This window comes from Platichthys flesus, chromosome 20, assembly GCF_949316205.1.
Source record: "Platichthys flesus chromosome 20, fPlaFle2.1, whole genome shotgun sequence".
NCBI lineage: Eukaryota > Metazoa > Chordata > Actinopteri > Pleuronectiformes > Pleuronectidae > Platichthys > Platichthys flesus.
The window spans coordinates 9,843,237-9,863,557 of record NC_084964.1 but is presented as its reverse complement, the minus strand read 5'-3'; the positions used below and the strand labels follow the sequence as shown (position 1 = coordinate 9,863,557).

The 20,321-nt window shown below is 42.1% G+C and overlaps 1 protein-coding gene across 2 annotated transcripts in view; it reads right to left on the bottom strand.

Annotated features, from left to right (window-relative positions):
• The window catches only part of myof (myoferlin), a 26,683-nt gene extending 6,362 nt beyond the window's left edge, over positions 1-20,321 (bottom strand). Inside the window, exons 1-36 of one of the 2 annotated variants that reach the window (XM_062413833.1) lie at positions 20,081-20,321; positions 19,124-19,179; positions 18,551-18,642; positions 12,827-12,935; positions 12,620-12,713; positions 12,388-12,533; positions 11,595-11,723; positions 11,367-11,429; positions 11,227-11,277; positions 11,093-11,123; positions 10,557-10,672; positions 10,281-10,407; positions 10,023-10,126; positions 9,842-9,910; positions 9,690-9,733; positions 9,022-9,104; positions 8,500-8,538; positions 8,087-8,211; positions 7,435-7,548; positions 7,038-7,215; positions 6,838-6,962; positions 6,567-6,676; positions 6,187-6,379; positions 5,555-5,710; positions 5,270-5,401; positions 4,940-5,103; positions 3,578-3,692; positions 3,094-3,196; positions 2,452-2,594; positions 1,811-1,981; positions 1,442-1,535; positions 1,229-1,306; positions 945-1,126; positions 663-821; positions 291-392; positions 52-213 (exon numbers count right to left, since the gene is read on the bottom strand). In XM_062413833.1, the coding sequence (XP_062269817.1) occupies positions 52-213; positions 291-392; positions 663-821; positions 945-1,126; positions 1,229-1,306; positions 1,442-1,535; positions 1,811-1,981; positions 2,452-2,594; positions 3,094-3,196; positions 3,578-3,692; positions 4,940-5,103; positions 5,270-5,401; positions 5,555-5,710; positions 6,187-6,379; positions 6,567-6,676; positions 6,838-6,962; positions 7,038-7,215; positions 7,435-7,548; positions 8,087-8,211; positions 8,500-8,538; positions 9,022-9,104; positions 9,690-9,733; positions 9,842-9,910; positions 10,023-10,126; positions 10,281-10,407; positions 10,557-10,672; positions 11,093-11,123; positions 11,227-11,277; positions 11,367-11,429; positions 11,595-11,723; positions 12,388-12,533; positions 12,620-12,713; positions 12,827-12,935; positions 18,551-18,642; positions 19,124-19,179; positions 20,081-20,168 (4,047 nt within the window). In that variant the 5' untranslated portion in view covers positions 20,169-20,321. The remainder of the gene's footprint in view (positions 1-51; positions 214-290; positions 393-662; positions 822-944; positions 1,127-1,228; positions 1,307-1,441; positions 1,536-1,810; positions 1,982-2,451; positions 2,595-3,093; positions 3,197-3,577; positions 3,693-4,939; positions 5,104-5,269; positions 5,402-5,554; positions 5,711-6,186; positions 6,380-6,566; positions 6,677-6,837; positions 6,963-7,037; positions 7,216-7,434; positions 7,549-8,086; positions 8,212-8,499; positions 8,539-9,021; positions 9,105-9,689; positions 9,734-9,841; positions 9,911-10,022; positions 10,127-10,280; positions 10,408-10,556; positions 10,673-11,092; positions 11,124-11,226; positions 11,278-11,366; positions 11,430-11,594; positions 11,724-12,387; positions 12,534-12,619; positions 12,714-12,826; positions 12,936-18,550; positions 18,643-19,123; positions 19,180-20,080) is intronic. The other variant, XM_062413834.1, reaches the window with a different exon arrangement.

Below are 20,321 nucleotides of genomic sequence, written 5' to 3'. Positions count from 1 at the left end.
TCGCTTAATCCCCACAGATGCACCCTGTAGCTTGTGAAACCCTGGATTTACCACTTTGATGAAGAGAACAGAGCTGGGGAAGTTGGGGCTCTTTTTCATGTTCTTGATGACGGCTGACTCCACCCTCTGCCCCCCACACTCCACCACCAGGCTGGGTGACGTCACTGAGGCCATCTGGTAAGATTTCATGTTCCTCAGACCCCAAGCCAGAATCTGATCAGATACACAGCAGGATTTAGGGCCACTACATTTATCAGTTCAGGGAAATAGCATTTGAGGTTGTGTATTACCTCCAAGGCGGTGAGCTGCACCACGGGCCGGATGCCCTGTGGAACCATGTAGATGTTCTCTGCTCTCTTTGGAGGAGCCAGAGGAAGCTCTGACTCGCTTGACTACAGAGACAAGACAGTTGATTGACCTAAGTTTTTTAATTTTGATCTCATAAATTCAAGTTTAATCACTTTGGAAGGGAACTATGAGCCTGTGAAGATCCCTTCACAGGCTCATAGTTCCCTAAAAACTAAAGTAATCTACAATTGTATCATAAGATAATTGACCGGATATTAAAAACTAAAAACAATGCAATGCTTCATTATATAAGTAGACTTGTTTTGTGTTTAATACTGTAAAATAACCCATTCTGAATTACTTTTATTGCAAACCTTGTCTTTAAGGATGATTTCAGCAGCCAGCAGTGCCTCCCCTGCCCTCTGACCCTTCTTGGTGATGGGATGCCACAGGAGTCTAGGTTTCTGATCCATCCCTGGAAGCAACTTCACCATTGGGACACAAACAGTGCGGCCAAGCATCTCGTCCTTCCCCTACACGAAGAATAACATGATTATAACACAGTAATAACTTAGCTATAACGTCAGAGTGCTGAGTTAAAACTAGAGAAACAACATAGATTGGTGATATATATATATATCTCGTCCATGACCTACCACTTGATCTTGGTCGTAGAACTCCACAACAACATCTGGGGGGCACTGAACAACGTTCTGAGGGTCTCCATAAATCTCCACATCACTGAAAATCAGAGTTTGGTCCCAGGTTGGGTTCAGCGTCGATCGCAGCTTCTCAGTCGTCTTACTGACATGCAGGAAGGAGACATGTGCATACGGATCTGTGAAGTAGGAAAAAAGATGGTTAAATCTTCCTGAATCAAGAGGTGTTAAGCACCTGGCAATTATATCCATATATTTAGTATTTATAATTACAATCTTACCCGAAAAACTATCCTTGTCCATAGATGTCATGTTCCGTGCCTGAAAGATGTAGACACGCAGATGGTACATGTATGACCCTATAGTGGGGGGGAACATTTTTTTATAAGATCAATGGACATGTACATGTGTGTTGTCTATTTTTAGAATATATTCATGCGTATATAAGCTAGAGCATGTTGATTTGTATGTCCACCGGTATTTGCATCACTCACTGTCAAAGGAGCAGGATACAGTAGGCGTGTTTGCACCAAACAGCTTTGAGGCATCGACTTTGGAGTCTTTCTCCTTCTCCTCTGTATCAACACCCTGCACAGTAAAACAAGTAAACGTCTCAGAACTTCTACATGTACATACACAGTTAAATAAAAACACACAATGGCACCAAGGATTAGAGTTTAATACATGAGTAAATATTTGAAAATATCAACTGACTCACTGACATCAGATCTGGTTTATGCTTTCATGTCATCACTTCTTATTTATTCAAGGATCGATACTCATTCTGTCCATTCTCCATCAGTGTCCCTCTCCGTGTGAAATCAGCTTCCGTCCGTATAATTTTTTCCCCTTTCTTTACTCACCAGTGCACCTTCCAGTTGAAAGATGGCAGATGCTCCGAGGCGGTTCTCTGGTCCCATCTTGCGCCTCCATCGCCTTCGACGGAATGTGTCCGATGATCGCTCATTCCTGTGGAATTTCCAGCCAATCAGGGAAGAGAATTCCCATCCCTCTGGGTCACCCCGCTTCGGTTTCTGTGTTTACAGATAAAAATGAAGCACTCTGCCTATAGTATATTCATATCTATATATATTTTCATATATTTATCTTGCTTAAAGTTATATCATACAATATGTGTTAACACTGTACTACTTCAGATATATTACTTACTGCTCATAGTTCTTATATCATACAAAAGCTGTTAATACTGTACTATTTCCTTTATTACTGCTCATAGTTCTTATATCGTACAATATCTGTCAATACTGTATTATTCCATATATATTTGCTACTGTACATATCTTATTTATTTACATTTCATATAAGCACAATACTCTGCACTTTAACTCCTTTTTTTTGCACTTCTGGTTAGACGCTAATAATATCTCTATAACAATCATTTTTCATTAAAAAACAGAATTTTGTTTGAAAAGACCTGTCATTACGTCAGACCTTGAATGGTGCTACATCACATAGAGTTCGGCCCTAACTGTCCTTTACTGACCTCTGCAGGAGCTCCTGCTTTCACTGCAGCTCTCTTGCGTTCCCTGACCAGCCGTCGCCTGCGGTGGACGTGGTACACCTTCTCTGTCGGCACCCAGGACAGAGGCTTGTCGTTTGGAGGAATGGTCACGCCGTACTCCCAGCCTGAAGTGTCCATGCACACAGACATGCACGGAAAAACACACAATTACTTTCCATTCTTTAATTTAAATAAACCCAGAGCCCAGGAAAACCAAGACAAACTTGAAATCACACATTTCAATCCCATGTTGCCCATTCAAATTTACTTTATACACTTGAAGGTGAACAGCTGGATAGAACAACTTTTATCTTCAAAAGGTTTAGTGTGTAAGATTTAGGTGAAAGGATATATTAGCAGAAATTGAATATAAAATAATCCTAGTGATCATGTTATCATAAAAAAATGTCAGAACTTTAGTTTACTTTACACCAAATTTTTTTTTGACAGTAGACAGACTGGACAACCTAAACACCTGTGAGGTTTTATGAAAACTGAAGGCCACCACAGGTTCTCTTTCAAGGGGAGGGTGAAGGGAGGGTTATTAAGCTGCAACATGCGACTACACCACTAGATGTCACTAGATTCTACACACTGAACCTTTAAAACAGTGTATATCTGCACCTTCATCATCCACAGCTCTGTTGTCATCCACAGTCCATACGTCTTCCCACATCCAACCTGGAGGCAGTTCAAACTCTGCAGGGTTACGGCTCTTTTCTCCATTCTGCACCACACAACATTTCTGTTAGCTGTACACATACGTTTTTTTCATTGGTGAACTTTTTTAAAATTTCAATAATTTTACAACTCCTATGTTAGTATAGATTTCCACATACTATTCCATTAATGACGTTGGGAAGAGTGAACAAGGGGATACATATTTCAACAATGGAGATAGTTGTGCGCTGAGTGTGTCTGTCTAAGAAAATAATGCATGCTGTGTGAGTCTGGGCAGTATTCAAAGATGTATTTTATTTATATTCATACATATATTTGTTTGTGCGTGTGTGTCAAAGTGACACAGACCAAAATTTACGGTGTGTGTGAGTGTGTGACATTTAGATCCACCCAGCACATTATTTGAATACGAGTGTGACGCTCTCACCACATCGGTGTAGGGCTCAGAGGCAGGCTTCCACTCTCTGCCAGGGTAGCGAGCTTCATTTTGGAATACCTCATCCATGAATTCAGTGTGTCCTGCATCTGCCTCTGTTAGCAAACTGAAACAAGACAGGCACTGGTCAGTGGTATCAACCATAACAACTGCCCTGTGGGTGTTCAACCAACCACTGCAACTTGAAGTATGTTCAAGAGGCCAAAAACATGTTTTGTGGGGTGAATTGACCTTTGATCCAAATCTAATCAGTTGATATGTGAATCTAAAGCCTTTTTCAGACATGACCTCCAGCATAAATCCTCTGCATTATAAAAGGCAAGAGGTGGGGCAGCACACAGAGGCATGAAGTGATGTCCTAACTCTGCTGCGTAGATCACGTGATTATGTATAAAGATCACTCTATACAGGCAGGCCCGGCAGATCAAGTCCGTAGAAGCTGGAGCGTCTCACTCGAACATTTGCGTCCACACATGCACTTCCTCCGGGGAAAATATAGAGGGGCTGCTGAGTCCAGTGCACGCCTGAAAGCAGCTAAAGTGAACATTCGTGCCAAATTTGAAAGGATTGTCTTCATGTGTTCCTGAGACATTACGTACCAAAATTAAAGACAATCCCTCAAGGCGTTCTTGTGTTCTCGCTAGTGTGGAGGCATTCAAAACCAGCAGCCTGGTACACTAATGCAGACGGCTGCTTTTGATAGATGAAGTGAGTGTAGTGTCAGAGGGAGGGAGGGGCTGGTGTGTTTTAACAGGGACTGTTTACATGTTGGGAGGAATCCAGCTGAAATGTTTTATTAAGAACGAGCTGCAGCTCTTATTAGGTGGGTGTTCCTCTCCATGCTCCACACGAGCAATTTTACTTTTCATAATATGTAATGGTTTAGATAAATTATAAAGTAACCAATAACAATAACAAAAAACTAGAAAATTGTCCTTTCATGCTCAGGAAGGAATCTGCATTTGTTAGGGTTCTATGTACAAAGATCAATTAAAAAAAATCTAACTATTTATCCAAATGTAAATAAGGGGTAGAGATCAGAGAGCAGAGTGTGGTTGTTTTCTTAAGTTGAGGAAGTAGATTAAACTTCCAGCTCACTAACACACTCTGGGACTTTCTCGTTAAATAATTTTTAATGGCATGAGAGGAATGTAAACAGCACAGTAGTTTACAGAGTCCAAAAGAATGTGTGTATTCAGCAGGGGGAAAAACCTATGATCAAATATAATAACCAGCAGCGAAGCTTCCATTAAGACAATTAGTTTTGGACACGTAACATCAAATCACAAGCTCATCGTTTGGGGTCAGAGAAGAGCAGTGAGAGGTCAAACTGTCATTTCCAATTATACTCACGCTTTCTCTGGGTCAATCAACCAATCGCCCTCCCACTCCCATCCACTAGGGGGCATGAAGTGCTCCTGCTTCAGCTTCAGTTTGCCCGTCACGTCTGAATATTTGTGGCGTCCCACCAGGCCTGTGGTCCCCCAGTTCCCAAACACCTGGGCCTGGTTCTCATACTGTAGAAAAGCAAATAATAATAAAACATTTGGATGCTGATTTCACTCAGCCGACAATAATCAGGAACAAGAACTTTAACAGTGACAAAGTGAAACACATACATAATATATTCACAAATCAAACTCATGCTCTGCTTGGACAGTTGTGTTTTTTAAAGTCACGCACCAACTCGGCAAACACGCTGAACGTTCCCTCAGAGAAGGAGTTGAACTTTTTCTCATGAGCAGACAGACCCAGCCACATGTTGGCTCTGATCACAACGGGCACCTTCAAGCCCTTGTCCTTGTCCATGGGGTACTGAGGGGGAGAGGAAGAAGGTCAATCAAAGGGGCATTATAATTTCAAGGAAACTCAAATCTGGTGTCGCATCTTTCATGCTTTGAAAAAAACATCTAAGGCGACTCATTACTACGTCAGGTATGTTGATATTTCCTTGATGCAGATGTGTACCTTTAAGAAGATGGTCTGTGTTTTGCCACAGTGTCGACCACAGGCCTGCTCGCTGTACGTGGAGTAAAGGATTTCATGAGCGGGGATGCGGCTGTAGGCCACTCTCTTCTCCCCGCGGAGCATCCAGATGATTACGTCAGGCATGCTGTTCTGGGGCTGCACACGGTGGGAATAATAAACATGTGAATGAAACGCAGCATCATGCAAAAAATATTTAAGAAATAGATGTTAGACTCAAAATGAAACCATGCGAATAAAAATATGCAACAAGCCGTCTTATTTTCTGTGCCCACATAAAGTGATTGTGACAGATTAGGGACAGCATCACTCGCAGCAGGTCAAGGTAAAATTGTGACATGCCCATGTAGATCTTTTATTTTGTAAACTAGCTCAAATGAATATTCTTTGTCTGTCCCACCCCCCTGGGGATAAGGAGGGTCCCAAGTCTGTAATACCTTTCCTTAGGAGGGATCCGGGGGTTGAAAAGACCCTGGTGTTGGCTCATGTGTGTTTTCTTTTGAATCTTACATTTGATGCATGACAAAGAAATTATCTTACTTTGGATTTTCCCTTTTCTCTGGGTATCGCCGTAAAATCTACACACATTTGAGTGACACTTGCTGTGTTTGTACCTCCTCAGCCAACATTTTGAGTTTGTCTGCCCAGGACTCAATGTCAGACAGAGTGTCTCGGATCTCCATGGCCTCTTCCTTCATGCGTCTGGCTCCGTTCTTCATGGCAGTGAGGGCGCTGTCTCGCAGCTTCTTGACTTGGATGTCCAGGGACGTCAGGTTGACGCTGCCCTCCAGCTCTGGTGTCGGGAAACTGTCGGGGTAGCAGACAACAATTCGTTACATACAAACAGTATATTTACTGGGATTTCACCGAATAAAAGCCCAGTCAAAATCTTTATGGGATTATTGCTTATAACATCTTTTGGTTCACAATGTCTATAATTAAACATATTTCCAGACTCTCTTTTTTTTTATTATTCAGCATATCCTTTGATCACCTCTCCAGGTCTTCAATCAGTTGAGTGAGCAACTTGAGCCACACCTCGACGAGCTGGTTGTCGGGGATCTTGGCCAAGATGGCAATTTTAAAAGCCTCCAGGTTAGATTGCTGAAATAACAACAAAATAGGGGTGAGGATTACCCTCCCACACACTCACGCTGGAACATGTACACGCAAGAAACCAACTGTAGTTCAGTTGTTTATGATTTCATTGCTGCATTCCTGCAAGCAAAGTTTGGGTTAGGATTACAGGGGATCATGCATCATACCAGCCGGTGAGCGATGTAGAGGATGATGTTGACAGTGTCCAGGCGGTGGCTGATGTCCTCCCAGAATGAAGTAACCACAACCACTGGCTTCGTGTTGGCCCAGGGCAGATAATAGTAGTGGTTTCCTGAAAGAAAATGGACATCACTCAAGAAATCCTCTTCCTTATTTTTCAAGTATAAAATATATTTTCGTCCCTCACCATCAAACACAGCACAGCTATACTGAGTGGTGGAGGCCAGTGGTTTGCAGGTGGTGTCCAGTTTGTTGCCGTAGTTGCCGATGCTGACCTCAAACTGGATTGGTTCTCCGGGTTCCCGAATCATGGAAGCGCTGTGGAAGACTGCACAGAGACAGTACTTCCTCCTTCTCTGGTATTTCTGATGCAAAAAGGAAAAAAGAAAACAAGGAAGCCAAGTGAAAGAGAAGTAGAAAATATTTGAATGCATCACACCCTCTACAGATGATTTTTCAGAGCATAAGCCCGACCACATCCACTCATCCCATGTGTCGACTTCACTTCTCATCACACCTCCACTCTGCTGTCATACTCCACCACACTTGTCAGTTTTCACTCAGTGGATAAACAGCTGAGGTACCTGGGACACCAGGATGTCATCACTGTGGATGCTGTCGACCGCTTTGTCTTCTTTTCCCTCCAGCTTCGTGGACAGCTCCACCAGGATCCTGCCCCTGAACGCCACTCCTTCTCCCTGTGCATTGACACAATGATATCAGATATTGGGTAGGTGTATCATACAGGCACTGAACTCCGGATGCTCTCCTGGATTTTGCACAGGGCTGTAAGTGACAGCGGGAATGTCCAAGTCAGTCGCTCTGGACTTTTCTCATTCTACAGAGGTTCTTTAGCCAGCCCCCTAGTAAAACCCTCCCATGTGAGAATACGGCACGAAATCTTAGGGAGAATTCACCGCGAGCGTGTGGGTATATTGATGAGGATTTGAAACAAGCGACTGCAGAGAAATAAAAAAAAACTAAAAAGGATAGAATATTGCGGGATCAGATCAGGTGCTAAAAATGTAAAGATGCAGATGAAGATCTCTACTTGGAAAGACAACACGATTCAAGAACTTTTGGCAGAAGGGGGCAGTCGTCATGTTGATGTGAACATTACAGCAGTGGTATATTAATACATTATGCCCTATCCTGCACACTCTACTCGGGCCTGAGAGCAGGTCTGACAACGGCTATGGGAAAAAGATATGGGAATAATTAAAAATGATGTACTACCTTGCCAATATTGAGATCCTCGTAGGGGTCTGGCAGCCCGCTGAACTCTCTGGGGCTGCCGTACAGGTTTACAAAACAGGGGCCGAAGACCGGCAGGAACCCCACCTCAGACTCCCCTGTCTTCGCTGGAGAGAGAAGGAAACTGAATGAACCTCTTCCTGAGCAGACTCGAGCCAAATCAAAGCAAAGCGTCAGTGTTAGTACGTCTATGATGCTTTAATTGAGGGTTGTGGGGAAAGAGTGAATGCTGGGAAAGCAAGTGGCACGCACTGGGACGACAAAACAGTTAAAACATTCAAAAGTAGACACACACTTAGACAAAACTGAACCTATCCAACAACTGACGTGCAAAACATGCTTTATAGGTCACATCTCATGCAACACAGAGCAAAAAAAAAAGAACTTGGGTGAACCTTCATACGATGTCATTTCCCCATTTCCTGCATGTTCCTCTATGCCAGGAGAAAAAGGACAATACTTAATCCAAACAGGCACATAAGAGTAACAGGTGTAACTACTGCAAAATGAACTTTTTTATACAGTTGTATAACAATAGACATCTTAGCTGAGACACAAAGGCTATGAACTTGGGGTTTTCATTGAAGGCCAGGACTCTTTAACTCCGCCACAGTGTTGTTTGTATAAGCAAGATTACAAAAGGGATTTGCACAAAACCGTCACACTGAGAGAATTAGTTAAACTAAATAAAAATTTTGAGTGAAGATCTGGATCAGGGGGCAGATCTAGAATATTTCTTTAACATAGTGAGATATAGTTTGTCAACATTGAGGGAACTGATATCTTTGAGTGTGTGAAATTTGTGCAGCTTGATTGAATTTAAGGGGACTGTTGGCTCTAGGCGGAGGTTCATGCTCTAATTAGTGCCATTCTACATGGTGATCCCAAAAAATCCACCAAAAATCCCCAAATAATACCTTCTATCTCTCCACCAGAGGAGGCTATCTTGGCCAGGTTCAGGTACGTGGTGCCAATGGCATCATTTCCTGTCAAACGATCCCTGCAAATCACACACAGTTACTTTATACACTTAAAACTGCATTCATGTAATCAACTATCAAATAACACATACATCTCACAAAGCAGGTGAAGGGTTATGTTTTGCTTTTTCACTAACTTACAAGAAGAAGATACATGCAATGGAAAAACAATCTTGTTTCTCTTCTTGTTGTTTATATAAATGTTTTTTTTAGGAGGAATTCTGTTGGCTGTAGTTTTCAACACCTTCTTCAGGGCACATTCTCTAATCTTTCCTCTTGCCCTCATTTCCCTTCAGCCTTCCTGGACCCGAGTTATCTCGCTGCTCACTCACTCGGAAACACACTATGATGGAAATAAGCTGCTGCCAACAGGATCCCAGAGTTTGTTTTTGAGGGCCTGAGTCATAGGCAGCTACATTATTCTCATGTGGTTGGTGACAGTGGGGGCATGGACAAGCACACACACACACACACAGACACAGTAAGATCTGACCACACTGCAGAAAGTTTGAGGGAACAAAATAACACTGCCTCCTCACATTCCTATCTTCTTGAACAGAATTGGGAAATTGCTAAACGGAAATTGCGGTTTGTGTTTTACTTACCAATCAAACACTGTCAGTTTGACGGACTCACACATGGAGGGGAACTGTAGAGGATACGAGGAAACACAGTCCGTTAATGACATCCATCACTTTCTTTTGTCTCAGGTTTGTGCTGTAGAAGAAAACGGCCTTTCATCCCGACAACCTCTTACCTTGACTTGAAGGTGCAGAACTTGGTTCCACTCAGGGTTTGCGTTTTTCTCAATTATCTGAGTGCACAGCTGAGGAAACCAAAAAAACACATGCTTCAGCTCCTCTGATGTCAGACGACCATATAATACGCAGCTTACGTTTAACACTGCATCTAAAACAGCAGAAATGACCAGTAGGAACCTTTTTGCCTGCGAAGCGAGCCTCTAAGAACGGATCCACCAGGTTCTTCTTGTTTCCATCTCCACCAAAAAACTCTCTCATGGTCTGGACGAATGCATCATCCACTGAAATGAGAAGGGGACATAATCAATCACCAATCTTAACTTAATACACTCTTCTTGCTTCTATCAGTTCAACGCCATTAGGTGTGTGTGTGTTTGTGTGTGTCATGCCTGCGTTACACATTCTGAATGGTAATGAATCTAAAGGGAGTCTCACTCTGAGGAATGTCCTCAGCTCTGAACACCTTCAGCGACAGGGTGGCCCAGCGCAGAGTCAAACCAGCCGGCAGCAGCAGGTTGCTCTCTATGTCGTCCTGGTCGTCGTTATACTCCCTCTTCTCCACCTTCCCCACGTGAGAGAGAGAGAAACAGAGGAGAGTCCATGTGTGAGAGAGAGAGAGAGAGTGAGAGAGAGCGAGCAAGGGACGCAGCCGCATCATTTACATATGGAAAGAGGATCAGAGCCAGTGAGAGTCAGCGTGTCTGTTTGTACCGGCGGCTCATCTCCCGCCCCCACCACGAAGAGGCTGACTTTGAGGTAGCCTTTAGCCCCGGTGCTGGAGTCGTCTGGGTCGTTCAGCAGAAGCCACTTCCTCATGACACAGTGAGCTGCAACAGAACAATCACGCACAAATACATTGGGACACAGACAAATTATGTGTTAGACCTCCTCACTGTGCTTGAACAATGAATAAGGATTATATCGATACATATTGAGCTTAAAATATAACTATGGATGAAAATTATATTGCAACAATTATATAATTAATTACAACACACGTCACTTCAATAAATATTGATAGCCGATTGAATAAAAAATGTAAGCAAATCATGTAAATAGGCAACTTCTATATAGTTTCATGTTAATCGCATTTATCACATTACCAATAAAAACCATTTGATCAAATTGTACAAACCAACCAAGAGCAACTACACGTCACATTACACCTGTACAAGTTAGACAAGAGCCATATCTGTGCAAATGTAAATGAGAAACAAATCCGAGATTGTAGTTTGTGACAAACGTACCTGATTCATCATAAACGTAACCAACGTCCAGCTGTGAGACAGAAAAACACAAGATGAGCCAGAATCCTGTGAACACATTTACCCGATGTTTAATATATTAACACTGATGTGAAGAGGGAAATGAGACCGGGCACCTTGAACTCCCCCATCAGGCTGTCGGCCCTCAGAGAATAGGAATCGTACACCTGCAGGAGAGGAGAGCAACCACACAGTTTATATATGAATACACACTGACAGCGGACGGGAGGTCAGAGTTGAAATGTGTCCTGCTCACCCGTATACTTATGTTCTTATCGAACAGATCTGATGGGAGCATGTTGACATTGTAGAAGAACATCTGCAAAAATACATAGTTAAAGTAAAACATATAAGTGGACAATGTGTATTTTGAATAGACTACCTTTCCTTATACTTTTAATTCTTTAGAATAGAATGACAAACCCATTTCTATTCCATCTCCAATCTATGTCATAAAGCTTCACTGAGAGTAAAGTGACGGTACCTCATCGAAGAAAGGGTTGTTCCCTCTCCTGATCCTCGTCCTGTGGGTCTCTCCACACACGTTGACCTTCACCACCGGTTTGATGTTGTTCCCTGCCAACTGACGAGCCTGGATGATCCGAACACGGATCTGAAAGGCAAACAGCATCACAGTGTCAGTGCAGATGAATGGATCGGATTCACGAGACCCTCCGAGTCTGACCAAGAGCACCAGTGATCCCACTCATAAAAATACATGTTAGATCAATATGCAGATACACAAGATGGGTCAAACTAATTAAAACGAATTATAGCGAATACTGCAGCCACCTGAAACTGACCAGCAATTTCAATTTGCGAGGACATAAAACTATCTTGTGCTAAAAGGGAATAAATGCAGAATTTGTATTGCTTATATTTCAAATGTTCCAACCACAACGTATCACAGGAATTCAGAATAAAACAAGAAGTCTATGATGTAACCTGCAGAACATCATTGGGGTATAAACATGGGAATGGAGAGCATGTGTGGGAACTTCTTATCCATGACCACGAGCAGCCCTTGCAGTATTGTTCCACTTCTTATTAACTGATTAACTGCATAAGCGGCATGTAGACAGCGCTATAGGCTTCTAACCCCTCCTCCCATGAACAGGGAGATGAATGGGCTGAAAGTGACACAGACTGCATCCCGTAACACCAGGATCTCTAAATCGTGGACCTTAAAGATTTTGCTCTTGACCTGCATTAAAAATGTCAAACATGCAGCAGCTGTTGATAACTGAGTCGCACTAAAGTAAAACGCTATCACCGACCTGGAAATCCTGCGGTTTATCGACCAGTCGGTGGCGATTTTGCGACTTGGCCAGACGCCTCCGGAGTTGACCTCCCTGAGCAGCCGGTGTGAGCCCCCCCGCAGAGCCACCCCCGTCTGTTTGAGTCTCATCCCACTCCTCTCCTCCTAATCAAAAGAGAGACCAGATAATCCAAAGGTCAAATAAGTGGCACAAAAAGGTTCGCACGTCATTATTGACAACATCATCGTACCAGCATCCATCGTAGAGTCACCCGCGTCAGGGTCGTTGGGGTTTGGTGTAGCATTGGGTGGAGGGTCATAGCCAATCACAAGGTTGATTGTGCCCTGGAAGGAAGAACGATTGGCTGGTCTGAGAATTCATTTTTGTCTTCAAAATTAAAAGCAATATTCTGGTGCTTGCATTTTTTTTATATACATACTGAAAAAAAAAAACTTACTCCAATATTCTGTCCACTTTCATCCACTAAGGGAACATTTTTGGATGGAAGGGATCTCACTTGACCTGAGGCAAGATCCCGCAAAGAGATTTTGGTTGATCCGATGAATCTGTTTGGAGGAAGAAAGATAGCAAGGACATTATTACCTAGTGTTATTTTATGTCTTTGTAATGTCAGATAAGTTTAATACACTAGCTGCTGACATTAGGAATATATTGACCATTGAGATAAACAACTAGTCCTCTAATATCTTTGTTTTATCAAGTGCAAACATTGACCTGACTGTATAATTATAACCACCATAAGTTTGTCCTCTTCCGCATGCCTTGTTAGTCACATGCACAGTTCCTGCTATCTCCAGGCATTTTCATCACCACCGGTTTCTATAGGCTCCATCCAAAGCACCTAATTCATAGGACTGCTTCAAAAACGTTCTACTTCCCACTGGGGTCAAAGCGCCAAAGTCGATTCCACTGTTCAGAATAAAATTCCACTCTAATTTACACATTGTAATGTATTAAGTCTCTCTTGATTGAACTTTTTCAGGGAGGTGTTGAGTCCGCTAAATTGTCTGATGCTGCTAAATGACAATGCCTTACACTGGAGGAGTTTATATTATTGAGTCAACTTATAAATATCAGAAACACCTCTGGGCCTGTCTTTCTAGTCAGTAGTTAAGTGGGAGAGATGAGCTGGTGTGCAGAAGTCACATTCACAAAAGGGGCATACGAGGCACCACCCAGAGCTAACAAACCGTGCCTGCTCAGACAAACAAACGCACCTCATGAGCCAGCACACAGTCGTCACCGCTCAAGCGCTACCAACCAGCAACTTGAGTGTTTAGATCTAAGCCACACCCCTTTTCATTGGGAGGTTCTTTAAAAACCTGCCATGAAGAACACAACCAAGACAATATTTACTTTTCCAAGTGGTCATGTGGCAACGCAGTAAAAATGAAATATTACAATTTGATTATGGTTTCCTGCAGCTGAAAATCACTGTATATTCTTGACACTAAACACATTATTCCCACCATCTCTACCGTACATCATGCATAAAATGATTGCACCATTTCCATTAAGATATTTGCTTCTGCATGAGTCAAACATTTTCTGTATGGAATATTAATTACAGCATTTCCGGGGAACAATTGAAATCAGAATGGCACTCATGTAGAGCGCATTCATCCTTCAAAGCCCAGCTGTCCTATCTATGAATTATTTTCTAAAAAATATTTTCTAAAAATAAAAAGTGTGATTGTTTTGGCAGCATCGGGAAGGAGGCTGACTCTGGGATTCTCCCGGGATTCAATGACGATATCAACCTGGTATGAGGCCTCAGAATCTGGGTCACCATCATAATACTTTTCCTACGGCATCCTACGGAGTGATGAAACGTGAAACGGTGGCTCCAGCTAGGATGTGGGCGTGGATGGAGTTGTCTTTCCTTGCCCAAAACTTTATAAAAAGGACTTTAAAACCAACTTCTTTATTTGGCATGAAGTTCTGCTCTGTGTGTCCTGCACCAGATGGGTTAAAAGCAGAGATTCAATTTCCCTACCTGCATGAGTGTGCCTTTGCATGTCCGTGCATGTGTTTGGGACTAATAAATAAATGAATCTCTTATCTTAAGAAAAAAAGTAAAACATCTGGTTGTTTTGGTGAAATCTTGCTTACAAACATACGAGTCAATAATTGCCTGTAAGGTATATGACCGATAGCATTTCCTGAAGAATTCATTAACTCATAATTAATGAGTATACAATAAAAATAATTAACTCTTGAAACAAGCGAAGGGCTCTGAGATCAACATGTGAAAGCTTGAACTGGAGTTTGTCAGCCTGTTCACCAGATCAACCAATCAGTGAGCTCATATTGAATCACTCTAACAGTCTCTCCTTGATATCGTACCAGAGAAATATCTAATGGAATGTCATGTTTAATTTATAATTGTTTGGGTGGACTCAATGTTTTTGGCAGCGTTCCTGATAGAAGGAATTTCCTCTGGATAAGAAACACACACTTATTATGGATGTTTAGTTCACCGACTCAAACACGCACCAGACTAATGACTGGACCCACAGATTAAATGTATTTACTTTCCAGCATTTGTCAACAACTTTTACTTGACATGGATGAAATGATCAAAAGAGAATTTAAAGGAAAATCTGATATAAGGATATGCTATTAATGCTTGAGGTTTTGGGCTCAATCTCCCTTATTGCAATGATGATATTTACCCTAAAAAAGGGTTGCTGTTTTTTTCGGTACTGACATAAAATTATTCATCAAAACCCGAATGCAGAGATATACTCTATTAATTGTGGTTGGGGCATTTTCAAGCAGGTTAAATATGACAATTCAGTCAAAACACTTAAAAGATGCAGATATTGAAGCACAATATAAGAATACTCATGTTGTTAAACAGCTGAAAATAATCTTTCACCATATTTTACTGTATCCATTAAAGTAGAAAAAAAATCTTAAAACATCAGTTTACCACCAGTTGTCACTTGGACAGAATTTTGGGAGGTGAAAGGATGGAGTGTGATTGTTTTGGCAGCATCGGGAAGGAGGCTGACTCTGGGATTCTCCCGGGATTCACTGACGATATCAACCTGGTATGAGGCCTCAGAATCTGGGTCACCATCATAATACCTTTCCTACGGCATCCTACGGAGTGATGAAACGTGAAACGGTGGCTCCAGCTAGGATGTGGGCGTGGATGGAGTTGGCTTTACTTGCCCAAAACGTTTTAAGGACTTTAGAAACCAACTTCTTTATTTGGCATGAAGGTTGTTTTGGTGGTACTGACGATTTTTGTTTTGCAACTCTTCTGTTTTCAGCAGGACAATATCCTGATATGAAATTATGAAAAGAGTCTGACTGTACAGTATCAAACACTGAGGGCAGACACCTGAACCTCAGTTTTAGGAAAGCCATTCCAACCATTACTGCACAGTGTGTACTGGGAACACATTAAGGAGGATGCGCTCGGACTGATAATGTTCACATTGTTTCCCATGTAAACACACAGAGGACTGACCAAAACAGTGTGACAATGTGACTATTGTCAAGCTGAGGCTACATCCATACTAATGTGCTTTCGTTTTGGCTCTGTATCAGCAACCCTGTCCTTTAAAACGCAAATCAGGTGACCCCTCATGAACACTGGGCGGTGGGCATAAGAATTGTCGAAGATTTCTTGACTAGCATGTAAGCTGTTAGAAAAGATATGAGGATCAGCAACACTTGGAATTGAAAGAAGTATCCCGTGTTTCCCAGTGATTGAACCCTCAACCTCAAGCAGGATGAGTTTTCCGCATTATCAGGGTGTTAAAGTATTCTACAGCCAATGGGACAACAGATTTGTAATCAACTACAACTAATTTGAACTTTTTAGACTCTTCCATGTTTAAAAGCTAAATGAAGCTCTCATTTATCACAGCCCAGTGATTATTGAGACCTTTCTGTGAGGGAGCGACTTTCAACACACTCAGCTCTGACGCTCCTTGGCTTAGTTTCAGCTTCAAAAAAGTAAACACCCTCCCCCTGTCAACATTAAACTGGTCTCACAGATCAGTGAAGACAGATGCATGTGATGATCCAGCTCATCTCTGATCTGGGACGAGAGAGTGTGAAGATCAGCGATTCCCTGACAGTTCTTCAATCATTGCTGTTAAATATAAATCATCAACAGTTTTCTGCACTGCCAGGAAATATTTCATTCAGTGAAAGTGCAGGTGAAATATTTTGGGCACTGTCTGACTGTGCTTTTTTATAAGACAGGATACGAAACAATGCTTTTGTTTTGATTTAAAATAACTTCTCTAGCTACATCACATGAGGACTTCTAACCTGACTGTTTATCATCCCCTTATTTCCACCTTTCAAATCTGTGCCCAACAATTATGATACATTTTTTTGTCGCCTAATGGCTCAATAACTATTCATAAAAATGTTTAAGTCTGCAGGCCTGTTGGATAACTTTGTAGTTTATATTTATTTATATATATATATATATATATATATATATATCTCTGCTAGGAAAATGCAACGTTCTCAGCAGCATGCAAAGCAGGTGTGACATGACAGTCCAGACCACAGGGTTTCAACTGGCTTTCACCAAGGCTCATTTTCAACCATGAACTACTTTTACTAACTTGCCAGTCTATAGGTTTTTCAGTAGGTCTCAACAATGATTGGATGGATTATCACGACAATGGCTTGGTGGTTTCTCTTGATGTTTCACGTCCAGGTGCCTACGTTTACTTGGACATATCCTGAAGTTACCATCATGTGGATGATATAAATGATTAATTTACAAGTTCCTATAATTTCTATTTGGGCAGCTACCAGAATAAGTTACTGTTCTAGCATGGCAAAAAGCCCACTATGCTCTGATTGGTCAGCTCTTTTGTGATCGGAAGCACAACATGGGCACTTTAAATGTTCCCAGAATTTAGATTACTTTTGAAACATTTCATTGAGACACTCTCAGCTGCACTACTGGGAAATGCACTATTCATATTCACGGTCCCCAGAGGATGAAAATAAAACAGCTTTACCTATTGACATAAACAGACGAAAGAAAAGGAAATGAGGACATTTTTTCCCCCAGTGTCTCACTGAGAGTCAGTGCGTTGCTCCATGGAACCTTCACATGTGAAACTAAACCATAGTTTGTCCAACAATTTCCTGAGTCCTTCCTCTTCCAAATATCATGCAACTCCCCCACTTTTGTTGCCAAGACAACGTGAATTACCCAAAACAGCAGCTGGAGGTCCGTTTGTGAGCAAGGGAGAGAGGGAGAGAGGGAGGGATAGAGAGAGACATTGCTCTGGTCCCAATGTGTAGATCTTTAGGGAGTGTGTCAGATGGAACAGCCCAGTGGAAAACTTTACTCAGTGTAACATGGACTCTTGTGCTGGAAAAGCACCTCCCTCAGTTATGACTGTCCCATCCATCCAGGGAAACTCTTACTCAGTAAAGCACATGAAGAGACAAAACATTGAAGTTTGACATTTTTGGATTCATTCTCAAGAAGGAACAACTTTTGTGTTCCTCGTTTTCTCGCCGTAAACTAAACTTTGATCACTGCAATAAGTCTAGAAAACATTCTTTGCGGCGGGTCTAAATTGGTCCCATATGTGATTTGGGTTTTATTTGGAAAGGAACAACCTCGAGCTGGCTTGCAGGGGCAGCACTTCTCATGTAGTATTCAAGCAGCACTTGTAACTGCCTCTGTAGAGTAACTGCATCATCAAGTATTTGTCCCTGTTCTCACAATGTCACACAAAGAGAGAGAGAAAAACAAACAGCATTCATCCCTCCACGTTGCCCAATCGGCATCAGTCAACCCACACAGCCCAACAAGTCTCAGCATGGCAGGCAGGGTGTGAGGGGGCAGAGGCATAACTCAAACACTGGGTCACTTGGGAAATATCGCACTCAGCTTCCTTGTATACATCACCATGTCGAGGTTCACAATGATATACATCCTCACCAGCAGGTCGGCAGCATGTGCGAAACCATTATTTAGCAGCCAAGGTGGTTCAGAATGGTGACTGTAACTATGATCCTGCTGCAACACTTCACTTCATCCACTGTGTTCAGACAGGAATAAGGTGCCGCTGTGGTTCAGCTCAGGTGAGGCCGACGTGATCCCTCCGTTGCACAAAGTTAACGAGGATTTCAGCGCCACTCACGCCCGCGCTGCACTTACTTGTCTCTCCCGATGGTTTCATAGTCTTTCACAATCACGTCTATGAAGGAGCCGGCGTCCAGTGGAGTCCCCTTCAGGTCGAACTCCAGCACCTGCAAGACGAGACAAGGGGTCACATGCACCGGAGCGTCAGATATTACACTTGTACTGCTGTGGCGTCCTGATGGAGCCACATCTGCGTACTACGGTGGCCCGAGGGCTAAACAAACTGCAACTTATCAAAACACATGCAAGTGGACAAAACATAAGCAAAGCAAGTAGACCTCTGCATCATATTGACAACACCACACATTTCAGAAACGTGCTGCAAATACAGAATTGCGCTGCAGTTATATATTTATAGATATAACTCCTCCTTATCTATATTAGCCACAGCCAAATCTGTTGATATAGGAACTTTACACCGTGATAATTGACACAGAATGTTTTCACAATGTGATACTGGTACTGTATCGTAAGTATTCTGTGATGAATCAATCAATCCATTCCAGCAAGTAAAAAGTAAAGTAAAAGAACAGCAGAGATCTGAGCATGTTGGACTGTGTGAGCGTGCGTGTGTGCGCGTGGGTTTACCTCATTCCACACCGGATTCAAGTCACTGTCAATTGATTTTGTTTTCTTCTTTTCATCTGGAAGAAAAGTATGTAAGAGTATTTGCCACATGTCAAATACATAAGCTTGTCTTTACAATGAAAATGTTCACTGAAAAACACTTTCAATGGAAACAAATGAATTAAGATTGTTCAAAGTATAGTTATACTAACAGAGTTAATCAATTCAAATAACAATTTAGAGTTGGAAAATGTTTGTTCTTTTTACAAGTTCTCAAAACTTTTGTTTTCTAACAATTAGGACAACTCAATGATACACCTATTGTCAATTTACCCATTAATTGTGTTGACAAAAATTAAGGAAATGCTATTTAAGGAAATGGCTTTTCATTTCCTCTACACGTTAACAGGGAAACAGGAGAGAAGCTGCCACACCTGCAGCTGCTTATGAGGACAATGGCACAAACTAAACAGCTGAGATCAAGCATGAGAGACCACCACATAATCAAACCCCCCCCCACCCACACACACACACACACACACACACACACACACACCATACTGGATTTTAATTCAGTGATTTAAAACCAGTTTCTACTATTTCGAACCCGTCTGTTCCCTTCATTACGGCCTCCTCTCTTCCTCTTAGCTCAAACACTCCATATCATACAGATTCAAACATGTCCCCTATGTACTACCTCTGCATCTGAACCTGCTGTGACATGAAATCCTTACGTGCTGTGATTAACTTTTTGACATATTGCATTCAAGATTTCCCTTTCAGTCAAATGATAAGATCTAAAATGGTTATTGAGCCTTAAATCACATTAAAACTGTTGAGTCCACAGAGTGATGTCATCAGGGTAAATAAAAGTATAAACAATGAAGTGACTAAGCTGTAAATCTCTACGAGCACATATGTGTGCCACAAGTTTCCAACCATTAAGAACTTTGTACAACTTTTTTAAACAAGACTTACCTTTAAAAATCACAGAGGTAACTGGATCAGGAGTTCCAACCCTCTTCTTGGGCAGAGCTTTAGCCGACTCTACAACAACCCGCAACATGGCAACTCACACTCACACACACACTCACACACACACTGGTTAACAAAGGACCAAATCAGTGAAGCAGGGAGTCAAATGTATCAAATGAAAAAGGAAAGAGTTCCAACAGGAGTGTCGGGCTGGGACACAGTCAGAGCCCCATCAGTGAGACAC